Source organism: Centropristis striata, chromosome 20 (genome assembly GCF_030273125.1).
Source record: "Centropristis striata isolate RG_2023a ecotype Rhode Island chromosome 20, C.striata_1.0, whole genome shotgun sequence".
In the NCBI taxonomy this organism is placed as follows: domain Eukaryota; kingdom Metazoa; phylum Chordata; class Actinopteri; order Perciformes; family Serranidae; genus Centropristis; species Centropristis striata.
Genome location: NC_081536.1, coordinates 18,203,500 through 18,224,136, shown reverse-complemented (window position 1 = coordinate 18,224,136; position 20,637 = coordinate 18,203,500). Strand labels below are relative to the sequence as shown.

General features: G+C 40.8%; 2 protein-coding genes across 2 annotated transcripts; both read left to right on the top strand.

Annotated features, from left to right (window-relative positions):
* Window positions 1-6: 6 nt before the first annotated feature.
* actn2b (actinin, alpha 2b) lies at window positions 7-20,568 on the top strand. The gene is made up of 21 exons (XM_059359433.1): window positions 7-306; window positions 3,917-4,031; window positions 4,227-4,346; window positions 4,474-4,560; window positions 4,686-4,773; window positions 5,060-5,138; window positions 7,910-7,991; window positions 8,276-8,361; window positions 8,608-8,700; window positions 9,026-9,256; window positions 9,525-9,672; window positions 10,063-10,213; window positions 12,963-13,071; window positions 13,903-14,043; window positions 14,309-14,491; window positions 15,381-15,515; window positions 15,852-16,031; window positions 16,841-16,987; window positions 17,881-17,946; window positions 18,030-18,188; window positions 18,401-20,568. Exons 1-21 carry the CDS (start codon window positions 172-174, stop codon window positions 18,557-18,559), a joined length of 2,694 nt encoding a protein of 897 aa, XP_059215416.1. The 5' UTR covers window positions 7-171; the 3' UTR covers window positions 18,560-20,568.
* On the top strand, window positions 10,777-12,341 carry LOC131993495 (uncharacterized). The gene is made up of 3 exons (XM_059359432.1): window positions 10,777-10,865; window positions 10,958-11,016; window positions 11,121-12,341. The coding sequence occupies exons 1-3, from the start codon at window positions 10,843-10,845 to the stop codon at window positions 12,215-12,217; spliced, it is 1,179 nt and encodes a 392-aa protein (XP_059215415.1). The 5' UTR covers window positions 10,777-10,842; the 3' UTR covers window positions 12,218-12,341.
* Window positions 20,569-20,637: the final 69 nt, after the last annotated feature.

The following is a 20,637-nucleotide window of genomic DNA, read 5'->3' as shown; positions in this document are numbered from 1 at the left end:
GAGGACAAGGGCAAGCGTGAGAGAGAGAAAGAGAGAAAGAAAGAGGAGAAGCAGCAGCAGCAGCTCAGAGAGCAGAAAGTCAGGGAACTATCCCGTCCTCAGCAGTTACTACAGCTGTCCGTACTTGAGGACAACACAGTTGAGTTTTCGGGGAAACAAAGTAACAGCACAATGACGATGATGATGACCCAGGTGGAGACCACGGTGCACTATGATAACGGCTACGAGGAAGAGTACATGATCCAGGAGGATGAGTGGGACAGGGACATGTTATTGGACCCGGCCTGGGAACAACAGCAGAGGAAAGTAAGTCAAAGAAAAACGGCACCTTCAAAATCACAAAACTAAAATGAATTCAAGCCAGTTTAAGGCATTGTGTGATGGATAATGTTAGAAACTGGCATGAAACTAGAAAGTTACAGTGGGATTTCGTTTTCAAAGTTTAAATAGTTAATTTGATATTTTCACAAAATCCTAACTGACATAAATGTGCTTGTACATAATCGGAGAGCATAGTTTAAACAGCTCTGATGGGACAAACGTTAAGCAGACCATTGGAAAGAACTAAACATCCGGTTATTGCTTTCAAAATAAAACCATGTGGCGAAGCTAATCTTTCTCAGGGGCGAACTGGTCAAGCTGACAGATAGAAATGAAACTCGTGTTTCTTTTACCAAATACGCCAAGGTAAATACGCACTTAACGACTTTAACAACTATGACTACCAATTTATGTGTCAACATTAAGCAAAAACATTGTGTTATTTGTCGAAAAGCGCAAACGGTAGTTAATGTTAGTCGTTAACAGCCCATAACGAACTGTTCTAACGTTACTTCTGACTTAGCTTTAGTTAACTCACCGGCATCAAATCATATTAATTATAAGAGCAAAGACAGCAACTTCAGCCAATCTATCATTAGCCTAAATTAGCTATGTGCGGTACAGGCCTGTTGCAAAAAGCTTGATCAAATAATATACTTTCTAGTGATTCTGTTCCATAAAGCAAATTCAAGCTAATTTAATCTGCTTGAAATGTAAGTAGATACAATTATGAATTATATACCAGGAACGTTCGGGGTAGTTTAGGTCATAATTTGAGGCTTTTGTGATATTTTCGGTTATTTTTATTTTGAAGGACAGCACCGGTTAACTTCCGGTATAGTCGTAGTTTCATGCCGCTGACCTGACGCAGCCGGGGGTCTGGGTAGGGCGGCTTGATGGACGGATGCGGTGGGTACCAGCTAACAATAGCTCTGCCTTCCAGCGGCTCTCCAGACTGCTGCCTCTCCACTGATACGCGCGGAATGCGAGCTGTCAACAGATGCTTCTAACACATGATGACGCTCTTGGGATTAGAATGGGCGCTGCATCTAATTTTAACCTCGGGACCAAAAGGCATTATAGTAGGGTTAATCCAGTGTCCTTGGTGCGGAATTCTTTTGTTTATAGAAACCATGCAGAAATATTGTACCAACAGCACCAGCTCAACTCAATATAGCCTTGCCCTCCCACACTGTCAGTTGGTTTTAGAGCTTTAAAAGTTGGCCTAGGCCTTAAACTGCAGCCCTATCCACAACTGGAGGCCACCAGTCCAATGCCCATAACCTCCTTTGGCCCCCACGGAGATGACAAAACTGTGTATTTTGGTAACACAAGGCAGGAACAGATAGCTAGGCATCATCTTTATATATACAGTGATATTCCCAGTGTTCATCTTTTTACTGATTATAATTTAGAGTTGACAAGTTGCTCATTGGAGAGTGGTTTGTTCTCGGGGCAGCTGTTCAAAGTGATCAGGATTGATAAAGCACCAGTGATGGTTGCATACAGTAACGCTGGTTTAGTGTTTCTTTTTGGCACGGGGGAAGGTGATGAAGTGACTCTGTGCCTGTTATGGACCAAATCCCTGCGTGAAACTAACAGTGAGCAGTATTATTGCCACAGGGCTTTTGTTCGCCCCATCATGGGGCCACTTTTAGTCGCTTTTACAAAGTAGAATTTCTCTCCAGTAGCCTTAAATCTATTATTTAGCTCAGGTCCTGGCGCACCGGCCTTATTTTAAATCCTAGGAGCAGCTGTGGTTCCTTCATTGAATAATAATGTGACCTTCCTGAATCTATTACCTGACTCAGACAGGTATGCCTTCAGTGCCCATTCGTGTAACAGTTTTTTTTATTTTTAACATGTTAAACATTCAGTTCTCATGTTTTTTCTATCCTCCTGGACAGAGCCTGCCAACCTCTGACCTAGTGAGGGCCCTAAGGCCTCAGCCAGTTCAATGACAGGGCTGGTCCTTGCTGGATGTGATTCATAAATATTTTTAGCTGTAATCGTCACTGGTCAGTAGTGCTGCAGAGGGAGGCAGGGGGCTTGGAAAGTGGGCAGCAGGGGTCTACTCCTGCGGCCGAGTCAAATTTGGAGAACCAGCAGGCCACGTTTTTTAACAAGGAGGGCAGAAGTTCAATGTCACATGCACCCTGGGGACTCACTCAGTGTGGAATGTGATGGCCTTTATACTTAAGCCTGTAATATTCTGTTCTTGCACTGGCACCCAGAGGGGAAGCCTGAGTGGCTGGCTGGGCAACCACATTCACTCATACTGGGTACAAGGATGTGTAAGAAAAAAGGGCAAGAAAAAAGTGCTAAAAAAAAAAAAAGTAATGTCACTTTGTTTGTTTTGTTGTTTTTTGTGAGCTTCTATTCTGTCCTGAATTGCCAATAACTGCTAATCATTTTGTTAAATACCTTTTTGGTTTTATGAAAGCAAAAAGTAAAAGAGCAAAATGTCAAGTTTAGCATCCTCTTAGCTTACATGTTAAACCAGGGATTGTCAATTTAGGGGGCAGGCATATGATTGAGGTCCAACTCCACTAGTTCACTATGCAATCAGTAGCTTTCTACAATCTGAATCTCAATTGACCCCTGGGCCATACTTTTATTAACATAAAAATTACCTTTCTAGTTGATGATAGTAGCTTATATAAATGTTTTTGTACTGTGGCAGGAGTTAACATTTTTGACACTTACAGACCCAGTTCATTTGTCCTTGTGACATATCCGTCAAATTATTTTAAAATGACATTTTTTTGACTCTGCACCATCCCCTCTCCATGCCTGCCTGTCTTCATACTTCAGTGAAGTGTGACCTGTAAGAACAGCATACATGTACTGTGATAAAGCTGTCTCCTTGCAGCTGTAACCAATCACATTATAAGTGGCAAAATAGTGACAGAAAATGACGTGAGGGGAAAACTCTCGTTTGACGTTTTCCTCCTGGTCTCTTATCGTGAGGCACAGCAGAGCGGTCTAAATTTAACACCTTATATCGGTCGGAATGTGCTCTGTGGTCGGCTCCCAGCTTTCATCCCTACAGAGCTGAGCGCCTGTGAACTCTGTGGCTCGCTATTGACAGACTTTATAAAAATAGGAGGAGAAAGACAATGATCCTGTCTTAACCTGATTTACAGTATTTCAGTACCCCACATAATTTGTTTGCTGTGGGAAGAAAAAATTGAAATTGGACACTAATGGGTCACTGAAGGTTAATCTGAAAATGAAGCGGTGTCAAAGAGGTGAACATCGATTTGTGATATAGTGAAGTAGAGCAGACTTGTTAAGCTGTAAACTGCCTCGTTTTGTTTTGGTCTGCTGTAGAGTGAAATCATGCTTGTAGTGCAACTCGTATAATGTAATGGAGGTTTTAAAAGAAGTCAAAGTCCAACTTGCTTTTAAGTGCTTGTTTTTTCTAGAACTGTGCTATAGTCATTCTCATAAACAAATGGTATTTATTGGGTAGAATGATCTGTGGTGCATCTTCAAAGCCTCACACAAAGTGCAAAAATCTTTATGTGTCAAATACTTTGCAACATATTACCAAATCCCATTTTAATTAACCGGGGTCTCCCTTTCCTGTCAGACCTTCACAGCCTGGTGTAACTCCCACCTGAGGAAAGCTGGTACTCAAATTGAAAACATTGAAGAGGACCTCAGGAATGGACTAAAACTCATGCTGCTTCTGGAAGTTATCTCAGGTAAGATGGAGTTTTTTTATGTATTTTATTTTTTTATTTTTCAAGATTTAACACAACACAACTAGAATAATATACACATTTTATTTGCTGTAGTATTCAATTTGTTATTTATCTAGCTTTTAATGTGATATTAATGTGTCTTAGGGTGCACATACGGTTACATATATATCTGACTCTGTCATGTTCTGTTTGTAGGAGAGAGGTTACCCAAGCCAGACAGAGGGAAGATGCGGTTTCATAAAATCGCTAATGTCAACAAAGCGCTAGACTTCATCACGAGCAAAGGAGTAAAACTGGTCTCCATTGGAGCTGAAGGTACCCAAACCTTCCTGTACTGAATATTCAACTTCTACAGTGCATTATTTGAAAAATACGAACTTACACTAGTAATAATTGGGTGGTATTGCAAACTGATTCCAACAGTTTGTTTTTTTCCTTTCAGAGATTGTGGACGGTAATGTAAAGATGACTCTTGGAATGATCTGGACGATCATCCTCCGCTTCGCCATCCAGGACATTTCTGTGGAAGGTGAGACAATAAGATCTAAAGAATCCAGATAGAGCTCATTTTCTATAGACATTGTGTCCAGTGAAACATGGACACATGGAAAACATATACCATGTTTTCACTATTTTATAACCATTTCACCTCAGAAACATCTGCCAAGGAAGGTCTTCTCCTGTGGTGTCAGAGAAAGACCGCCCCCTACAGGAACGTCAATGTCCAAAACTTCCACGTCAGGTAAGTGTTCAACACATTATATATGCTGTTTGTTTATCGTGATACTTTATATGATTGATTTATAACTATCTAGGTTGTTACCTGATAGATTTATGTTGATGCTAAGTTCCTTCTGAGGCTGACTTCAAGCTATATAAAATATCTAGAATTGAGTATTGCATCAGCAAATGCTGCCACTGAGTGCCATTGCACCTCTAGAATTGGACTCCGGCTTCTATTAGTGAATTTAGCATGTTACCCTTCTTGATCTGACATGTTGGCTCTCTCTGCTTGTCGGCTTGTGAAGCTGGAAGGATGGCCTGGCCTTCTGCGCCCTGATTCATAGACACAGACCCGACCTCCTCGACTACTCTAAGCTCAACAAGGTGGCGTGTGGTTTCACCTGTAACCAGGATGCTGTGTTAATCCCCCAAACCTAACATGACTGATTTACACGAAATTAACATCTCTGTCACAGTGTGAACTGATGAAAAAATACACACTGAACTCACACTGAATAATGGCACTTTTTATGGGCTAGTGTTCATGGCGTGTTAAAAAAACTAGTCTTTATCTACCAATGAACGTGCATGCTTTTTGGTTTTTGAGTTATGTGAGAACAGGGATGTGTTAGATCCAGAAATTAGTTTAGATGTGACCATTGGAGCTTGAAGTAGCCCATTGGGGTATTTTTAGGTAAATTAAGCTGTCCATGGGAAGCCCACTTGGTTGTTGCCATGGGCAGAAGCAGTGTGCAGTAATGTTTGCTGTAGATAAACAGAGTGTTATTGGACTAATGGCTTTAATCTATGGTTGTGTTTGTTCTTCACAGCATAATGTTTTTATCCTAAGTGCATTCATTTAGTCCCACATTATGCTTCATTATTCCTAACTAAAGCAGTTTACATGATACACAACGTTAGCGTAATTAGCATGCATTGCTTAAATTTTTAATCCACTGTGTCCATTATAAGATTGGCTTTAATGGTGAGGTGATAAATAATCAAACCAAGCCATGACTATCTCTATACTATGACAAATGAAGTGAGTTCTCTCAACCAGCATATCAGTGTGTGCATACTACTTGAGCTTAACTGTTTTTCAGGGCAAACAAATCCACGCCTCATTTAAATGTTCTGGAAGGATTCTCAGTGTTTGAGTATAAACAGGCGAGGGCCTCAGTGAGCTGTGCTGCTTATTTGTAGAGCTGGAGAGCCAAGCTGACAGCCCTCCAGTCTCGCCAAGTAACAATAAGGCAAACGTTGCAAACTCTCTTCCACTGCCAGGCCTGTTTTGATACAAACCTGCAAATTGGGAATTGTGATTTTTATTATTTCATACTGCAAATAAATTGCTCATGGCCGAAAAATGAGACTGTGTATTCACAAGAAGACTGCTTAGCTCAAATAGGAACATTTTTTTTTACCAAGGCCAAATTTGGTCCAACACTATATATGTATAGTAGGGGAACACCATGTCTGATAAGGAAGAGTGACATTTTCATTTGTTTTGGAAACCAGCACTCACTTTTCAGCACACAACTCATCGGCCTGGCTTGGAGTTGACCCTGAATAGCCACAGAAACATGAGCCTAGTCCCCACAGAGCTCAGGCTTAGCTTTACTTCTGCTATTGTCCATGATGTCACGTCGTGTTCCCCAGTTAGAGGCTGTCGCTTCTCATGAAAGGCACTAAGATGTCTATGAGATGGCTAGGGAAGCCAGTGACTGCCAGTAAAGAAAATAAATAAGATAAACGTGGCCTTGTGTGACTTGGTATGTCAAAAATAATTACTTAGTACATTAAAATAATGATTTAGTATCCCAGAAACAAGATAAACTTTCTCAAAAGATATAAACTCATTATTGTGAGAAAGTTTCTTGTTATGTTGCAAGGCAAAGTCATTATTTTGAGATAGTAAGTAATTGTTTTGAGAAGGTTTCTTATTATAATGACTGAAGGATCTTTTTTTTACCATCGTATTGGCAGAAATAAGCTTCCAAACATGGGCACTGTGGTATCTATCAGTAAAATGTGAAGGACAGTGTTGATTTCCATAGTTAGGAAAAGGCACACACACAATCTACCATATCTATTTCTTTCTACTGCTCTTTCTCACTCTTTAAATCTTTTTGACATACATATTCACACACTCAGTCACACCTCAACTTTTCAGTTCTGCTCATGCTGCCAGGAGACAGTTGCATTGTGCGCCAGGCAGCTGTTGAGTCTGGCTCCAGGTGAGCGTATTTGTTAAGCTTGCTGAGTTACAGCTTTGGTCAGGGGAGCACACACACATACACACACACACACAGGCCTTGGGATATCCTTCTATCCATTTATCCATCCCTCCATCCCATCATCAATTTACCACCCTATCCATCCATCTATGCTTCCTACACTGGATCCATGAGCAGCTGGCTCTGTCATGTAGTGTGCCAACCCCCAACCCCCCTACCTTTATGGAACAGTGGGACAGAGATAGGGACAATAGCAGCAGCATGATCCCTTTACCCCATTGCACTCTCACTGACTGCTCCATTAGCTGGGTTCACTATCAGCTGTTGCCCTAATGTACCACTCCCACTCTTTTAGAATGCTTGGTTTCTTCTGTCAGAGATTTTTTTTGTCATTTCAAGATATTGAATGTATAGTATAGTGTTGAAAGCTTTCTTGAATAATCTAGTAGTGGGTTAATGTACTACCTGATTCATTTATAGTGATTTATTAGTCTGGTCGTTCAAGTAAATTATTAGGTAAATATAACAAAATGTTACAGACTAAAATATCAATTTCTTATTTGAAAAAAGTCATCTTTGCAATAATAATTTGATATGATCTTTAGTTGTTAACATGTACTATAACTTTGAGAAAGTTCTAACAAATTATTTTCCTATATAGACTGAATGTAGGACTAAAACAGTTTCTAATAAATATTCAGCTAATGTAAAAACTAAAGGATGTATAAATTTAGTTCAAGGTTTTTTCGCCACAGCTTTCTCAAATATCAATTTAAAACAAGTGTGATTATGTTAATGTGCATGTGCAGTAGATGATCAGGGGGTATGATGTGTCCACCATAGCATGGAGGTCAGCGCGGTGGCATTTTAAGTCCAGCATTGCTGCTCAGTGATGTAGAATTGTGTTTCTTTATTTAGGATGATCCTCTGGGGAACCTGAACCTGGCTTTTGACTTAGCCGAGAAACACCTGGACATTCCCAAAATGCTGGACGCAGAAGGTAATGTTTTATGGAAGGATGAGTTTTCTCATTAAAATGTTAACTTTCTCATTTACTGTACTTTGAAATATGTGCTTGCACTGTGAACAATCACAGTGTGTGTATGAGGTTATTTTGTCTGTCTATTTTTTGTTTGCGATATCTCAGCCTTAAAATCACACCTGAAGCAGACTTTCAATAAATGTGCTGCTTCTGTCTCCTTCCATTCCTCTAAAGTAATTTTCCAGTTTGGATTTTTCACCTTTTACTGCCACTTTGACACTTCCTCCCTCTCTGTGCAATAGATATCATCAACACCCCCAAGCCTGATGAAAGAGCTATCATGACCTATGTGTCCTGTTTTTACCATGCTTTTGCTGGAGCTGAGCAGGTACAGTGGTGTCAAACCTATCACTCTCCAATGTCTATGTTTAGATGAGTTAACTATCCTAATCCATATGCATTTCGAGAACAGGTGCACAAATTTATTGTCAGTTTGATTCTGAAATGTCATTTTGATCAACAAATGCATTGCGAGGATAATAGTATTAGATCATATGAAGGGATCAATGCAAGCATGGCATGCTGGGTTACTTTGCTGATGTAATTGCATTTTTCTTGTGTACTGTGCTCTCAGGCAGAAACAGCTGCCAACAGGATCTGTAAGGTGCTTGGTGTAAACCAGGAAAATGAGAAACTGATGGAGGAGTATGAGAGACTGGCCAGTGAGGTGAGGCATGGTTTTAAATTTAATTAAAAATCATTCTTTTGTGTGATGATGACACATTGTGCAATAAAATCTGATTTTCAAAGCGAAATTAAACTTTGGAACCTTTGATAATGATACATACTGTACATATTACATAAAACTAGTTCGGAGTAAAAGTCAAAAACATCTTACTTCCCCTCACTTTTGTATCCCGTTGCTGTGATAAGCCAAGACCCATCTGCTGAGTTAATCAATAATTCATCACAGTCTTCCTGACACACTGATGTCTTAACATGGGGCTCTCCTGCCTTTTCACCTTTTTCCATGTTGCCCGTGTGTTTCCCAGCTGCTGGAGTGGATCCGCCGCACCACTCCCTGGCTGGAGAACCGGACCCCAGAGAAGACCATGGCGGAGATGCAGCGGAAACTGGAGGATTTTAGGGACTACAGACGCCAGCACAAGCCCCCGAAGGTGCAGGAGAAGTGCCAGCTGGAAATTAACTTCAACACCCTGCAAACCAAGTTGCGCATCAGCAATCGCCCTGCCTTCATGCCCTCTGAGGGGAAGATGGTATCTGTAAGTCCCAAATTCTCCCACTGCTTCTAATTAAAAAGCAAAGACGTGTTCGTGATTGTGTGCACTGCTGTTTACGTCAAGTACTTTGAATATCTTACCAGGATAACGGAGCTACATGTTCTGGCAGTCTACCACTAGAATGTGATTTGTTTTACAGTTTTTGCATTTTCCATTCATATTTATGTTCATGTTCTTATTTGCCAGGTTAGAATAATTTTAAAGCATCTTAAGTTTAAACTGTGACTTTTCATGTGCATCTTGTGTAAAGGACATAGCCAGTGCATGGCAGGGCCTGGAGCAGGCAGAGAAAGGTTACGAGGAGTGGCTCCTCACAGAGATCCGCAGGTTGGAGAGGTTGGACCACCTGGCTGAAAAGTTTCGCCAAAAAGCCACCAATCATGAGAACTGGGCCAGCGGTCAGTGGCAGTCATACATTTGGCACTTTAGCTGTCTGCATGCTTGGTTTGGTTTCTGTCTATCTCTCACTGCTACATCTACAAGCCTGACTGATTATCTGTTTTCCTTGTTAGCTCCCTGTTTTATCTACATGCATCTGTATTCCTACATCTCTGGCTGCTTGTCAGTGTTTTCTTTCAGTATGTGTAAACCTGCTCCTAATGAGATTTGATTGAACGTTTGATAGTCTGTCCGATGCAATCAGGCTGAAGTGGACGGCAACAGGCCATTTTCTCTATCTGCAATTGCCATATAAGGCCTGTGTTTAGACCTAACCTGCTAATTATCTTGTTGTTCCCCTCTCTAACCTCATCACTTCCTCTCTTTTTTTTTTTGCACGTGATATTCAGGTAAAGAACTGATCCTCTCCATGAAGGACTATGAAACAGCCACCCTGACAGAAATCAGAGCATTGCTTCGAAAACACGAGGCCTTTGAGAGTGACTTGGCAGCCCACCAGGACAGAGTGGAGCAGATTGCCGCCATTGCACAGGAACTAAAGTACGCACTCCCTATAGCAGACGTTTGCAGTCATGTGTCGAGGAGGGTGCCCAGGAGTATGTTTTCACTTCTGCCAAATGCAACACTACAGAGGGCTTGTTTTGTTTCTCTCTTGTAAATATTGCTTTAATAGCATTTTGGCTTTAGACACAATACAACCTACAGGGCTGTTTGTCAGCATAGATTATAGATGACAAGCAACTAAGGACATGTGCACAACACAACACTGCTCTCGCATAGAAAAGGCTGTCATTTAATGGTTCCAAAAACATCTGTTGTCTTTGTTTACATTTGAGACAGTAGAAGAGGAAAAAAATGAAAGGCAGAGGAGAATAACTTGGAAAAATATGAACTCACTTTCTCTTTAATGTGATTTGCATGTGAGATGATTTTGGAAAAAGGTACTCATGAAAATTACTTAAACCCTATTCTCCATGGTTAAGAAAAGCCTTTAGCTCAATAGAAGGGTGCAGGGCGTGATTCACACATTCACTGGCATGCTGACATTTTTAATCAGCAATCGACGATGAACACCTGTCCATCATTACCTCAGTCTGGGATTGACCACAGAGTGCCACATTTAAGCAGTGCTCTGAGAGAGGAAGACATCATTTCAACTGACAAGCAAAATGGCTCCTTGGTTTTTTGCAAGGTATGAAACGGTTGAATTGTTTGCATGTTCACTCTCTATTCATGGCTTATTTATTTGAATGTGGTTTTTGACAATGCTGCTTTCTTTTACAGTCAGTTGCTCCTCATTGCAATGTTGAGCTGGGATGTCTATTGCTTTCCTGCTACAAAAGGTAAGCCTATAGCTTCACTCAGACTACAAATAAATTCAGATTTACAAATTTAAGTGATTTAAATGTGGCACTTATTAAATTTTACTTCAAACGTTTCCCCTTAGGTTTGGGGCAGCATGACCCTAATGAGGGCAGCTTCTCATACATGGAGGCGCGTCCTGGCTTCCATAGTGCATACCAAGGTGCTCCTGCACAGCCTTCCGGTATGAGTTACCCTGCCGTCTCATTCCCGTATGGATCGATGGAGGAGGGAGTGTATTCTAGTCCTGGAACCTATCCAGCAAGCTCCAGCCCTACTCCAGGCATGTCTAGTACGACTTCATGGGGTGCTGCTCCTGGTTGGGATCCTGCGGAAGACTCTGTTAACAGCGCGTACAGAACATCTCAGCCTACAGTTGACATGGGCCTTTCCCCTCCACCTTTCTTTCAAGCAGGCGAGCTTGACCACTATAAATCACACTTAGAGCATGGTAATTCGGTAAGGGAAACTGAGGAGCTAGGCTTTCCTGAGCCGCCACCTCTTCCGTATTCTGGCTTCCAAGCAGGTGAGCTTGACCACTATGAAGCTAACTTGGAGCACGGTAATTCGGAAAAGGAAACTGAGGAGCCAGGCTTTCCTGAGCCGCCACCTCTATCGTATTCTGGCTTCCAAGCAGGTGAGCTTGACCACTATGAAGCTAACTTGGAGCATGGTAATTCGGAAAAGGAAACTGAGGAGCTAGGCTTTCCTGAGCCACCACCTCTTCCGTATTCTGGCTTCCAAGCAGGTGAGCTTGACCACTATGAAGCTAACTTGGAGCACGGTAATTCGGAAAGGGAAACTGAGGAAACAGGCTTTCCAGAACCACCACCTCCTACTGGCTTCAAGGCTGGCGATTTGAGTCACTACTCAGCAATCTTTGAGCATGGAAATGAAGAGCGGGAAACGGAACACCAAGGTTCCTTACCATTTCCTCCTCATACCTCAGCACCACAGGGAGCTGTATCATCTGCTTCCACAACACCATTTAGACAGAGTGCACGCCGCCTCTTCATGTCTCGTAGGCTACCTCCTGGCACATACACCCACTTTCAGTCTGATTATCAGCAAGGCCGAGACCGCTTGGAGGAATCCCGTCATAAGAAATCCCACTTCCCCAGTTTTCAAAGTCCAGTCATCCCCCCTCAAACTCAGCAGCTCCAGGACTATTCCAAAATGTAACCAGGATCCTTTCAAAACAATTTGCAGCAGATAAGGGTAATCTAGTAGCCTCTATATTTTGCTCTGTATTTTGATGTCTTTGCTCAAGTTGCTGGTGAAATTTGAATAAAATGCTAAATGAACATTTTAATGACTTCTGTTTTAAATGGTTTGGGGAGACTTGTCTTTGAGATGGAGGTTTCTTCAAATGAAAGTTCAGGTACCTACAACTTAAAGTGAGAAACTACAGCCAAAAAACATCTCTTCATGCACAGGTCTGTTTTTGAGAGTTTGTGCTATTTTGCTTTTGTAACATCTCTTCAGACTAGTGAGAGAATATTCAAAATAAATGTAGGTTTATTTGCTATACTTTTTTTTTTCTAAAAATCCCAAGATGGTGTAGAAAAATGCCTTATGGATAATTAAATATTTAAAAATTTAATTTAAAAGTGCAAGTTTTCATCTGGGAAACATACCCAGGTGTATGGTACCGCAGTCAATTAAGTTTCATTGTCAGGCCTCTTTTGATTGGTTTGCTAAACATTCCACTAAATGTGTCCATGTAGCTAAATCTCTCAATCAGGTTTAACAGTGGCCATTTCATTGTACACCTTTCATCTTAAATCTTTTGGGCGTCCTATGACTTTTTTTTTTTTTTTTTTTTTTTTCCCTTCAAAAGGCACCTAAAATGCTCGAGGGAACAATAACACCATAAAGCTCTTTTCCACAAGTGAAACAAACCGATGCTCATGCTTTGTTTTTCCAGTGAGCTGGACTACCACGACGTGGCTGCTGTGAACCAGCGCTGCCAGAGCATCTGTGACTTGTGGGACAAGTTGGGAACCCTGACTCAGAAGAGGAGAGAGGCACTGGAGGTAAGTGCATCATTGGCATAATGTGATTATGACTGAAAACCATAAAAGGCAATTATATCCACTTTACCATTTTCTATTTTTTGCTGAAGTGTTTTTCATTACTGCTTGAGTTCCTAAATTTTAAGGGATACATTATTTTGCATAACTTAGGAAAGTCCCCACAAGAGTGCGCTAATGTTCCACACAAGCCCCAATAGATGACAAATGAAGCTGTATTCAAAACCAGCTTTATCAAAATGTCAGTGTAAGCATATTTAGGTGTCTGTCAATGACATCTTAACAGTGAAGACACTACTGATTGATGAGGAGAGATAATTGGATCCCCTCTAAAATCCCTGACCCAGATAGGATGGTAAAATGGGAGGGTGGAGGGGATAAAGGAGAAATAGATGTTAGATTCCTGTCCAGGAAGTGACTGGCTGACAGCCCACAAGCCACTTCCTCTGATCCACACTGGCCATTCCAGACCTGCAAATGTGTGAGGGTCCTGGAAAGGGGCCAAGGATTAGGTCTGAATGACAGGGACAGGGGTCTGTTTTCTGTCTGTCTCCCACTCCCTGCCATCCGCTGGCGGCTGAGGGGAGGGATTCTGTCAGGAACAGCCAAGCCAGAGTTGTGGGTTAACAAGGTCACATCAATGTTATGTACCCTTGGATTAGTCATCAAAACAGGTGAGGGGGTGTTTGTTTGGGATTTGTATGTGAGATATGAAGATGATGACTTGTCCTTAGTTCAGGGTTAAGCCTAATGCTGAGATATAGGCTGAATGTTTTGTGGTTTTCTGGATTTAAAAATATACAAGACAGATGTGATATCTTGTAATCCTATCAGCGGACAGAGAAGCTGCTGGAGACTATTGATCAGTTGTTCTTGGAGTTTGCCAAGAGATCTGCTCCTTTCAACAACTGGATGGAAGGAGCCATGGAGGATCTGCAGGACATGTTCATAGTGCATACTATTCCTGAGGTCCAGGTAGGCTTGCTCACAGCACTGTAGACTCACACTTAATGCTATTTGTGAGATTCTACTCTCATTTCACAGTATTGCTGCTTTTAAAAAGTCCTGTTAAGATGAACCTGCTCACAATTTTTCTATGATTCGTATTCGGATGTTTAATGCTATATTGCGAGTAATGTTGATAGACCTGTCATAACCATAAGAGAACGACATAATGTTATCACTCATGACAAAATTGAAATTTTAATAAAATTTTAGGACTTACCTTTTCCCATTCCAGAGTCTAATCGCAGCTCATGAGCAGTTCAAAGCTACTCTACCCGAGGCGGATGCGGAGAGACAGGCCATCTTGGGAATCCACAATGAGGTGCAGAAAATTTCCCAGAGCTATGGGATCAAGGCCAACATTATCAACCCGTACAGTACCCTCACAACTGAAGAGCTCCTCAACAAGTGGGAAAAGGTAGCTACAGCTTTAACCTCTTAAAAGCCGCCTGTCCACTGGTGACAAGCTTAAACTGTTACTGTATGTAGTTACCCCGTACCTCTTTTAAAGGATGATGTGTTAGGTTTGGGGACACCATGTGACACCACAACTAAAAACTCGCTAGTTCCCACAAGGTTAGGCCTAGAGGTCTGGAATTTTATACAGGTGTGCTTGATTAGGTATGTGCTGTAGAGGTAATGGTATTCACACATTCCACATGCTAAACAAGTGAATCTTCAGAAACTAGGATGTTACCTTTCAAATGAATTTAAATTCTAGCATTTTGGCATTACAGATATGTCCTGAAATGTTCAATTTGGATATGTTTAATAGGTGAAAATCCCCCCAAAAGTGTGGATGTTAAAACCTCCTTATAGACTAATATATCGAGGAAGAAATACATTATTCAGGTATGCCTGTCTGGCCATATTTTCAGAAACTAGGAAGACATTACCTTTCAAATTAAGCCTCATAAATGCATTTCCGCATTATAGTTCTTATGTTATAAGCTTTTCCATTTGCGTATGCCAAATGGGCAAAAACTCAAAACAAAAAAAAGGTTAAACTCACTTACAGACTCATATCGAGGAATGAAGTCATTATTCAGATACTGGCTGTCTGACAATATAAAAGCATTCATTATAAAAAGGAATGAGAAGTGCAATATCTACACTCCATTGACAAAGTAAAGAAGTGCTGCTCTAATGCTTTATCACTGAGTTGAAGGGCTCAGCACCCAGTATGAATCTAAAGCATAATACCAGTATAACTCTGTTTAATGTTAATAGCTCTTCCCAGGGGGCAGCCAGCTTCTTACATTTACAGCTAAGCCATTTATGTCTGCATGTGTGTGTGTGTTTTCTAGGTGAAGAAGCTGGTTCCTCAGAGAGATGGTGCCCTCCAGGAGGAGATGGCACGTCAGCATGCCCATGAAAGGCTGAGACGACAGTTTGCTGCCCAGGCTAATCTCATTGGTCCCTGGATACAAACCAGGATGGAGGTCAGACATACAGGCTTCATCAGCAATTTGACAGTTATCTCCATCTAATCAAATAATGACCTAAACTGGAAGATGATTATGTTTCAATGCATTGTACATAAGGGAGGTAATGGTGGTGGCTGCCCTGATAATGATGATGATTTAATGATGCGAAGTATTTATTATATACATAAAATATTTCTTCATTAAATGTTGTATGTCCTGACATAATTTACTCCCAAGTAAATGACTCCCTGCAGTATCAGTGAGCAAACCATCTGATCTTCAAACTGGCATTGTTTGACCTAAATTGGTCCAAAAATTACGTTGACCTTGCTGGGTGTGTTATCCTAACAGGAAATTGGGCGCTGCTCCCTGGAGATAGGAGGCGCCCTGGAGGACCAGATGACCCAGCTGAAGCAATGTGAGCATGTCATTGTTGCTTACAAGCCCAACATCGACAAGTTGGAGGGAGACCACCAGCTAATCCAAGAGTCCCTGGTGTTCGATAACAAACACACCAACTACACTATGGAGGTACAAGGCAGTAGCATTTACATCAGCACTGTGTGCATGTACAGTATTTACAAACACATACACGCACTCTTACATGAGACACTCATTGTAGCTCTGCATGGGTACTGAAATCACAGACTGTATATAAAAATGGACGCCATGAAACTCTTCAAAAGTGAAGCCATAATATCTCAATTGACCTCTGGTCACTGGCTGCAGAATTGGTCATTAACCTAAGTTCTTATGCTGATGTTCATTTCTCTGATAAGTTTGGTTATAATTAGTTGTTTGGTATAAAATGAGTGTGAAACAGTAAATGAAGTAAGAAGTAGTTAATTTTCCTTTTGACTTTCATACAAACCGAGATATTTTTGTGCAGTGGTGTCACCCCCTGCTGGCCATTACATATATCGGTAATTCAGGTTTAAGGCATCTCCACATTGGCTTCACTTTTCAGGCCTGGAAGTTGCCGCTTGGTGGCCTGTTTGTTTTCCAAGGAGGTCGAAGGATTGACATGCCCTTCTCTGCATTTGATCAGCTTAACTTAAATACCCTAACCTAATCAATCCAACTCCCCATGTCTGAAGCTAACTAACACAAACCAATTAAGACGAGTTCTAGCCAGTCAGACTAGGTAGGTCATGCCTTCACTGACCTCGCATTTGGAATATTTTTTTGTATAATGGGATAAAGTGAAAACATGTTATCCATCTTTATATACAGTCTATGGTGTAAATATAAAAGATATATCAAGGTATCCCATATCCATTTATCTTCTCAAGGTGTGCCTTTTTTGTTTTAATATTTCCACTCTGCCACCACATCTACAGCATATCCGTGTCGGGTGGGAGCTGCTCCTCACAACCATTGCCCGGACCATCAATGAGATTGAGACCCAAATCCTGACCCGGGATGCCAAAGGCATCAGCCAGCAGCAGATGAATGAGTTCAGATCCTCTTTCAATCACTTTGACAGGGTACAGTTCTTTACAATTTCACATCACTGGAGTCTTTTATTGTGTGATTTGAGTGACTGATCTGAAGCAATCAGAGTGATTCAGAAGCAGAGCAGGGGGTGGTGGCAGCCCTGTATTTAGAGACTGTTCTGTAGCTGTGAGCACTATAACCCAACTCTAGAGGTGTTTGTGTGCAAGATGCTGAATTCTTATCAGACCCAGGAGCAGTATTCAGCAGTGGACCTCATATTTGACCTGAAGCAAATCTTGGTGGAGAAGGTGGATGAAAATGTAACAGTTCCCCTCTGGCCATCAGATTGCCAAAAATAATGCACTGTAATAGAAGCTGCCATTGAACTGAGTAATATTAAGTCATATTTAGCTATAATGTATGGCTCATAGAATCCATTTTTTATGGTTTTGATGAAAGTGTAACAGTGGATGCCTTCCAAATATCCCGTTTCATTTATTCAAGCTACGTCTGTACTGTAAACTCTGAAGTGCACAGAATGACTTTGCCTCACTCTGCCAGAGTAACGGCATGAATAATACACTGCCAAATATAGTACGCACAGTACAATTTCTATGTGCACAGTTTTAATGTGTGAATTGAGTTTTTAAGCCCTCAGACATCAGTTATCATGAAATATTCAGCATCTTCAATATCTTATCACAAAAGCCAAAGATTAGGTGTGTATAGCTTAAAGCATTCTTGTTTATTTTATCACAGTGCAAAACATCTGCTTGTCTGTCAGATTTGTTGTCTTGTCGTATGCCTTATTGACAAGCATGTTGTACTGTGTATGGTATACTTGGCATGTGCCTCTGTTATGCTTTAATCTTTTCTGTAATATCTCCTACTTTTCTCCTTTTTTCCCCGTCTGGTGACCGTTAAATTTGGCCTCTGACTGTAGAAGAAGAATGGAGCAATGGAGACTGATGACTTCAGAGCCTGCCTCATCTCTATGGGTTATGATTTGGTATAATGTTTCAAATGTTGTGGTCATGTTATCAGTATTTTACTGTACAAGCTCTTCTCATTTTCCAACCGTGCCTTTCTCAGGGGGAGGTGGAGTTTGCCCGTATCATGATACTGGTGGACCCCAATGGCACAGGAATCGTCTCTTTCCAGTCTTTCATTGATTTCATGACCAGAGAGACTGCTGACACAGACACTGCCGAGCAGGTTGTGGCATCCTTCCGGATCCTGGCAGCTGACAAGGTACGTGTGTCTGTTTGTGTTAGTGTAGCTTACTGAGCAGATATTCTTAGCCAACACTAATCTATCCTATTCCAGTCATAATTTCCAAGTATTCACCATGCCATTTTGATTTATGCTCTACGATTTTGTTCCTGAGCTCCAAATGGAAAAGAGGGAGAGGGTTGGTGTGAACTTTTCTGGAAACATGTCTGAAGCCTATTTGATCTCCACAGCCCTACATACTAGTGGAGGAGCTGAGGAGAGAACTTCCCCCTGAACAAGCAGAGTATTGCATCATGAGGATGCCGCCTTACAAAGGCCCGGGAGCACCACCAGGGGCACTGGACTACACCGCCTTCTCCACTGCCCTCTATGGAGAGAGCGACCTTTAACCAACTAGAAACGCCTTCCATCTACTGACCGTATCCCTAACCAACCCCCTCCCTGCTTTCCATCTCTTGATGAATTTAAGAAATATATAAGAAAGTTGGATCAAATTTGTTGAATGAAATGTGTTTGTGACCTTACCAGGTTTTTGTTGATTAGTATTCTGACATTAGACTGTCTACAATCGTGCTGCGCATTGTTAATTGTCTTGATAAGACTGTCTGTCCTTTTGGATAAAAATTGCCCCCTAAACAAATGGAAAGTGTCATGTCCAAATTATATTGTGAGAAACAATGCATTGTATATTTTATCTGGTGTGTCATGGTGCTTGCAGAAAGTAGGGTGCTGTGATGAAGGTAAAACTAGAAGAGAAATTTACTCCATCAAAAATACAGATATCTTGGGAATATGACAATAAGATCATGATGTTTTTCAGTTGAAAAGTTGAAGAAATTGCACATAAAAGTCCTGTTTCATTCGACAATGTCATGTACTGTTTTCATGTTGGCTCACAGTGCCTTCATTTTAGGAATACAGTCTTATGATAAGGCATTTTGAGATGCTTTAAAGTGAATTACAGTTTGCAAAAGCAATTTTGGACCTACTGCCATCCAACAATAAACAGTGTAGAAAATGGGTTCCCAAAAGTCTAAAGATATACAGTACCAGCAGAGGAAAATAAGTGGGAAACCACATGAATGCAAAAGTAAATGTTTGCAATGGCTCAATGATTTAAAGGCAGAGAACACAAAAAAAATCGTAAGTACAGTAATGTGTTTTCAGATTAAACATTTTCTCAGGCAGCAACAATGCTTACATGTGCCTAGGAATGAACAAAATACTCAGAGAAAATAGGTCAAATGAAGCACATCAAAATGTCATCCATACCAGCAACTAAAACCTGATACAGATAGAATTGTCCATGATAGTAGTATGCATTTAGAGTCAAATTCCATTCCCCTTTTCCCCGGTTTCTTTTTGTGCTAAGTAGGCGGCTGTAAGAGATAGAAGGATCTTAAGTGCATTTGTGCCTTATTTTACATGTGGGGAAAATTTTACCACTGTATAATGTGTGGCCAGCCTATTTTATGGCACACAAGACACCTCTGTGTTCTAGTTACGTCTCTGAAATGTGTTAGATTGCTCTTCAACAGACTACTTATAGTAGTACTACTGCTCTAACTATAGTATCTTTTAATGGCTTTTTCTTTTTTCGTCCTGACCGCCAAAGTCATTGTGCAGACATTCACCTTTCTCTAGAGACATGTAAGCATTTTATTTTGCTTGTTCCTGCTTGAAGTAACTGAGTATGTGCAGACTGTTGCCCAGTTTTCCTTTGTTGACACATTTAACACCCATTGTTAGTAGAAACACATGCTGATTCCTGATATTTCTATATTATACAGCTGTTTGGCTACAGTTTACCTCTCAGTATCCTCACATTCTATACCATTTGAGAAAAAAATGTATTGTATTTAAATTAATTTCCAAACTGTCATACAGAAGTATTTAAACTGTAGTAGTTTAACCAAAATGTGCATGTCCATACTCACAACATAGATAACTCTATGCAAATTACTTTATGCCAAAGCAAGCTATCTAACGCTGTTAATGGAAAGAGATTGATAACTCTAATAACAAACGTGTTTTTGTTTCACACCCATTGGCAATTTGTGAATGCTAAAATACTGTGGAAGTCACACAAACTGAAACCAAGGCAGTGGATCAAATTTAAATTCAATTTTGATGCAAGCAATCTCCTTTAAAAGAAAATTTTAATATTGCTCTAACAAGTGGCATCCATATATAGGTCCCAGACATGTTCTCATTTTTGTTGAAAGCTTTGATTTGTTGTATTTTGGTGGGAAAATAAAGAAACTTGGGCCATACAGACAGCTTGAAGACATTTGCTGGCTCTGTTAAATTCAGTGAGTAACAAATTTGGACTTGAGGGTAATGGATTCATTAAATAAACTGTTTGTGGGAAATTCAAACAATTATTTCAATAAATAAATCATTGCTTGTACTCTGTCTTTCATTTGTATTTTTTCCCTATATTGGAAAGTATTTAAAGCCACCATCC

What these genes read in the sequence shown, in the direction of transcription:
- actn2b (XM_059359433.1), top strand. Translation starts at nt 172, where the DNA reads ATGACGATGATGATGACCCAGGTGGAGACCACGGTGCACTATGATAAC. An exon ending in GCTTCTGGAAGTTATCTCAG is followed by an intron (nt 4,032 to 4,226) that starts GTAAGATGGAGT and finishes TTCTGTTTGTAG; the next exon opens with GAGAGAGGTTACCCAAGCCA. An exon ending in TCCTCAACAAGTGGGAAAAG is followed by an intron (nt 14,492 to 15,380) that starts GTAGCTACAGCT and finishes TGTGTTTTCTAG; the next exon opens with GTGAAGAAGCTGGTTCCTCA.
- LOC131993495 (XM_059359432.1), top strand. Translation starts at nt 10,843, where the DNA reads ATGGCTCCTTGGTTTTTTGCAAG. An exon ending in GCTCCTTGGTTTTTTGCAAG is followed by an intron (nt 10,866 to 10,957) that starts GTATGAAACGGT and finishes TTTCTTTTACAG; the next exon opens with TCAGTTGCTCCTCATTGCAA. An exon ending in TTGCTTTCCTGCTACAAAAG is followed by an intron (nt 11,017 to 11,120) that starts GTAAGCCTATAG and finishes GTTTCCCCTTAG; the next exon opens with GTTTGGGGCAGCATGACCCT.